At 40.9% G+C, this 6,387-nt stretch overlaps 1 protein-coding gene across 1 annotated transcript in view; it reads right to left on the bottom strand.

Annotated features, from left to right (window-relative positions):
• Nucleotides 1-6,387, bottom strand: part of PAK7 (p21 protein (Cdc42/Rac)-activated kinase 7) — a 231,725-nt gene that overhangs the window by 36,310 nt on the left and 189,028 nt on the right. Inside the window, exon 4 of the mRNA XM_004687173.1 lies at nt 298-1,080. Within this exon, the coding sequence (XP_004687230.1) occupies nt 298-1,080 (783 nt within the window). The remainder of the gene's footprint in view (nt 1-297; nt 1,081-6,387) is intronic.

Genomic DNA, 6,387 nt, shown 5'->3' with positions numbered 1-6,387 from the left:
TTATACACGCCTTAACTGAGTACTTAGTACAAAAGCAGCACACATTATCACTAGTATATCAGAATATCTGTCAAATAAATCATATTTGCCTTTAAGCAGAATCCTGTAGGGGATCCCTAGAAGCTTTGACTGCAATGAATAGATGTGCTTGCCCTAAATCTTCTGCCCTGGGGACTTGTGGGTGAAAATAAGGTCGAATTTCCATTTCTCACATAGAAGGCAAATAAGCACTTTAGAATCTGAGTGTAGAATAAGGTCAAAGAAGCTTACACCCTCCAGGGAGGGAGGAAACGTTACCTTGGGAATGCACATGGTGGGCTCCGACAGGCGAGGGTAGGTATAGGAGCTGTACGAGTGTCCCTGTGGGTGGGTTTTAAATGCACTTGCTCCGAAGGGCATCATGGGTTCCTGGAGTCCCGACCCTGACCGGGACCTCTGCCGCATGGTGGGCTGCGGGCTCGTCTGCCCGAGGTAAGACGACTTTGGCCTCCTGTAGTCATCCAGGCTGGGTCCCCATTCACTCTCACTGAAAACCAGGCTCTCCTTGGAGCACCCGCTGGTCCCTGCAGTTCTAGAAGGCGTGAACTGGAATGAGTAATCTAGAGGAGAGCTGCTGGAGGCCCTCTGGTACTCCCACTTGAGGTCACTGTAGTCACTGGCTTTGCTCAGTGAGTCCAAGTGAGTGTGATAATCGCCGGGAAATCTGGCAAAATCGGATTTCAACGGCTTCATCTCAGAATAGTAGGCCTCCCCGTGCTTCATTTTCACCACGTGCCCGTTCTGCTTGGCGGCATGGCCGCCTTTGTAGTAGGGATCCAGCTCGTCTCCATAGAGACTCTTCTCTCTGTACTTCTCAGTGGTGTAGTCAGCAGTGGTATCGGACTCGCTGGAATACTGGGAGAAGGTGACAAAGCCATTCTCCTCGCGGTGGCCTTGACCCCGCCCTGAGGCGCCCTGGTCGGGGGTGGGCGGGCTTTCTTTCCTCAGGGAGTTGGATCGGGTCACAGAGATGTTGTCGAAATCCTCCAGCAGGCCATTGATGGAGGTCTCCTTACAGGGCTTGTTTCCTCTAACGATTGTCTGGAATAATAAAGGTAGTACTGTTGAAAGAAAGCATTTCCATGCTTTGAACTGGGTGGAGGAACCCCACTCCCAAGCCACCCAATTTCAGCCACAGAGGAAAACAGACCCCAGAACATTTCCTTAAAAAAAAAGATTAAGAAAAAAAAAATCGTTGATTGCTTTCTGTGGTGAAATAAATCAAATACTAAACAATCATGTCAAATTGCAAATTTTTCTGTCTCAATAGAGAGATTGAACATTCCTTAAGCATCCAAAAACCATTTAGAATGCAATACGGTCTTTGTCTTAATCTACTATCAGTAGAAAATCAGTAGAAGATTTATGGAAAATCTCTGTTTCCTCTTCCTCTACTTAAATAATTCCTAACCATTTAGTAATAAGTTGTTGATGATCATTTTAACAGTCTGCAATTTTTACACTCATTATTCAGATGATTTTCAAAGCCAGTTGACAATGTCACTTAAATATGAACATATCTGGAAGTGGGTGTACATTTTTTCCCACCCTTCTATGGAAGACACATAATTGAAGCTATCAGATTTTATAGAAGAGGAAAGAAATTTCTGAACTGGAAAGAGGGAACAGCACGAAGACTTCTTGTGGGATTTGGTTTGTGATCAACTGTGATAGTCTTACCGAGTGCATAAATACAGTGCTCGTTCTGACCACCCCCCTTGTGCAGCATCACAGCTGAATTTGGGGTGACTTGGTATTGAGATGTCTGTACCTGAATCTCAATGACAAATTACCAAGCCCTCATGTTCCCTTTAATAGGCCTAAATAACATCGCAGTATCAGGAACAGAAAGAAATCACAAATCACTTACAAAGCCAGCTGCACCTTGACAATGACAAGATTTGCGGCAAAATATGAAGGGGGTGGATGAAAGAACAAAGAAGGTGTTGTGACTTCAGACTTCCAGGATTTTAAGAGAAAAATATCTTTGAGCAAGTCTCAAGGAGTTTAAAACCTCAGTTAGTACAGGAGATTTCAAACTGGAAGAAAAATATTCAAAGTTGTCCTGCAGCCTGTCTTTATAGATCAGTACTTTTTAAACTATCCTAGTCAAAGACAAGTCTTGTCTCCCCCACATTTCTTGCCAATCACCCTGGACTACTGCTGATGGCCTATAAGCTTTTCTTTAAAATAAACCTTTTATCGGGGCCTCCCTATTGGTGCAGGGGGTAAGTCTCAGCACCACCAAGCTAGGCCCAGCTACTGACACCTGAGTTCAATCCCCAGGCAGGGAGCTGACCCACATGGTGCAGAAGACTTCTCCTGTCTTGCCACCCTGCTCCCCTCAACAGTGTATCTCAGTAGATCTGTTCTGCTCTCCACTCTGTCTCTGGCCTATACCCCAGTTCCTGTACACATACATAAATACAAAAAAAAATTTTTTTTTAAGTTTAAAATTAACCTTTTTTTTTGGAATTGTTTCAGATCGACAAACAAGTTGGAAAGAGAATATCCAGAACCCATATATCTCCCCTTCCATGTTACTGTGTTCCCTCTATCTTAACATCTTGCATCACTGTTAACTGGCCCCCATATTTCCGCAGCTTCCAAGGGGGAAGCCTAGGGTTCCAGGCTCGCTGTGTTTGTGAGGGTGCACAAATCTGTCACGCTTCCTCAGGCTCCTCTAGTCTGTGAATGTTTCTTAGGCTTTCCTTGTTTGGAAGTCTGCTAGTTCTTTAAGGAGCGCTGCTCGGGTATTTTCCAAACTGGCCCTTAACTGGGTGTGTTTTGAGTTTTTTCTCAGTGTTAAAGTGGTTACTAATTGGACGAAGAAGCCCAAAGAGCAAGAAGGCACCTCACACCACCGCCAGGGTGTCCTTCTCAGCATGCTTATCACTGCTGATGTTGACGCTGTCACCGACTGAGGGAAAGTTTGCCAGGTGTCTCCTCTCCCTACCTGCTTCCTACCCTGCACTTTTTGGTCCTAAGTCATTAAGTACATATTCGAGGGGTGGGGAGTCACTCTACTTCCCTGAGAGGAGGGGTCTACATAAGCATTTGGAATTTTTCTGTACCTGACACATGCCTCCTCTTTCAATTTTTCATTCAATCATTTATTTATATCGGGGGGATGGATCACAGACATTTTATGCAACGGCTTACAATCCAGGACCACAGTACTTGTTTTATTGTTCAAATTGTTCCAGTTTGGGTTATGAGAGTTCTTTCACGTTTAGGGGGGTGACCTTTTGACAAATCCCCATGCATTTATTTTCTGAGCATTTACTTTCTGGGGTGACAACATGCTCCAGGTTCATGTATTTGCGTCTTCCCTACTCCTGCCCTAAAGTCAGTCATTTCTCTAAGAAACCCAAATTCCTTTTATTGGATAAAGGTATTCAGAACTAATATCTGGGCGCTGGGTATGTGCATTGCTACTGCGGAAGGGTCACTGCTTCCAGTTCCTCTCTGCGACCAGACAGAGCCACACATCTATACTTACATGTGTCCCTCTGTGTCTATGTTGTGCTAAACATGGATTCATACTAATGTCTCTGAATTTAACCTAGTATGACATGGCTTTTCTAGCTTCCCCCCCTTATTTAAAATGCTCTCTAACACCTAAAACCCTGCATACCACCATCTGTCATTTGTTTCCTTATTCAGTCCCAGTATATTTATAGGTACAGCAACTTCAGAATTATCAACCCAGATCACAAGGGGAAACAACTGTGCCAACAAGAGCACACTGCTTATGGACAGTTCTTTGGGAGTTTACTGTTCGTCTTCTTTCAAATAGTTTTCCATATTTCTTAGGTTAGTATCATTTTTTCCTGCACCTTCCTTCAATGAAGGTACTTATATATTCTTTTGTCACAGTCTGCATTCCATCCTAGGATCCTCTGATCTGGTTGACTTTTTAAAAGAAAACTAAATATATTAGTTCACTCGTTGTGTGGAAAGTTCTGTGAGTATTAACAAATGCACAGGATCATGCATTCACTATTTCTTTGCCATGCAGATTAGTTTCACACCCCACATTCTTCATCTTCCTAGTTGCAACCCCCTCCCCAGTTCCTGGTACCACTGATCTATTTTCTGTTCTTTTAGTTTTACCTCTTTCAGAATATCGTATGAGTGGAGCCTTTGGCCTGTTATCTTTCACTTAGCATAATGCATTTAAGTTTCATCCAGGTTGTTCTATGAACTGATAGCCTTTTCTATTTATATCTGATTTTTTTTAATCAATAAAATGGAATGTTATGACTGTGCATACGGGGGAAATACATTGATTGATGACCAAAGGACTATCCCTAGAGAGAAAAATAATCGTACATCTTATTTCTCTACCAGGACCTTTACCCACAGCAACAATGCCCCTGCCCGCACCGGCAGATGAATATAAAACTACAGCGCACAGGAAAGAGTGACAGGATGAAGGCAGAAGGGACAAACTGGACATCCCTGAATGCATTCAATATGAATACTAGTGACTCACCCTCAAAAACATCAAGTCTATTTGAGCAGCTTCCTAGTGCACTTCAACTATATCTTACCTTTATACTTTTCTTTATATTTGCTCAGGGTGTTCCTCAAACCTTCTTATATGTACCATTACTTTCAGAGGATTTTAACTATTGGCTTCCTCTCCTCTTCAACAATGCTTGGCATACATTTTAAGAAAACAATATTAGTTTATTTATATCAAACTATAAATGTCTTTTTTAGCCAGCATTCTGGAGAGGCTCTTGTATATTACTAAGCTTCATGCACAAGAGGCAGCTTACTCCAAAGGTGATCAGGAATCTACTCCTCCCCCCTACTGCAGCTTTCTATGAATTTAAACTAATTGAAACAGTATTTCAATTAGTCTCTCTTGTCTGCCACCTACCCTCCCCTATCACCCCCATATGTGAATGCATGAATTATCCTGCTCTGGGACAGAAGAATTGTCTTTGGTATCTCAGTGGTGGAAGGGATCTCACCATTTAAGGTGGAAAGGATCTCACCCCCAACCCCCACTAAAAAACAGTCGACTTCATCAAATGACATGGAATTGATTTCAGATTCAAATCCAAGTCTTCTCTCTCCAATATGCTCTAAGTTATTCTTCTAAGGCATTCTGAAGACTTTTTTTTTTTTTGAGTTAAAACAGTACCTGTTGGTAATATAAAAGCTTGGTGTGTGATACCATGACCCATCAAAAATGGGTCATTGAAAGAAATATTGCTGTTAGAAACTCCATCCCCCACCCCCTGCAATAAATTGTTGAATTTACAGAATATGAATAAATCTAGGTTCTGGTCTCAATTTATCCACATTTGCTTTGTGCTAAGTTTGATTCTTTCATTACCTGTTTGTCATTTGTAAATAAAATATTGTTTGACATTTAGTAGTTCCTCTTCCAACCCCTTCAACCAAGAATTATAGAAGCTAATGGAAGGAGGGATTATAAAACAGTTTTAAAAAAAGCTAATGCCTTCAGGTGGCCACACATGTATAAATATGGAATGAATTAAGATGATCTGAATATAGGTCATCAATGAAGACAAGTAAAATATGAAGACCATAAAGAAAAGATAAGAGAAAAACAAACTGAAAAATCTAAGTTTTCAGGAAGAAGAGAATTATGAGCTAGGTCCAGGAGAAACAATAGATGTAACTGGATGAGAGGAGAGAAAGTGGTAATTACCAGGTCCCCATTAGTGAATGACAGTGGTACAAAAATAATCAAATGTGTTAAGATGCCACCATCTTTGAAGATATGATGGAAATCATAATTAGAGAAGAAAAGGGAACTGTAGACAAGAGAAAACCTGTTAGTTCATCTTCAGAAATAAACAGTTGCATTGGGAACGGTATTAGTCTTAGAAATTTACTACTAGGCCACAAGTATTAAGAAGAAAATAATCCTTTCTTGTGTGATTCCTTTTTAAAAATATGCCAGTCATTGCAATCTCCCTATGTTCCCGTTAAAACCTTTGCAAACTCATGTATAAGTTAAATGAGTAGTCTTGAAACTAACTCACTTCATTTGCAGGGAATACTGAGAAAAGGGAATTTAGATGCCACAAGGAGAGGAATGTGTTCATGCATGCGTGCAACAATATCTGTAGATAGCTACAATAGATATCATTACACTGATATATCCAGATGATGTGTAAATGTTTTTTTAAATGACTAAATGATAGCTGAATGAGGGTATGTTTGGGAAAGGCTTTTCTCTCAGTTACTCTATAAACATCTTACATTGGAAAATTCAAAACCAAACAATAACAATCATTTCACAGTTTTTTTTGTTCCCCTAAGAATGTTCATTCAAATTTTTCTGGGTATTAAAAAATTGCT

Source organism: Condylura cristata, unplaced genomic scaffold, assembly GCF_000260355.1.
Source record: "Condylura cristata isolate star-nosed mole 26May11 unplaced genomic scaffold, ConCri1.0 scaffold00022, whole genome shotgun sequence".
Lineage (NCBI taxonomy): Eukaryota > Metazoa > Chordata > Mammalia > Eulipotyphla > Talpidae > Condylura > Condylura cristata.
The sequence above is the reverse complement of the archived record's forward strand: the minus strand, read 5'-3'. Positions and strand labels throughout refer to the sequence as shown.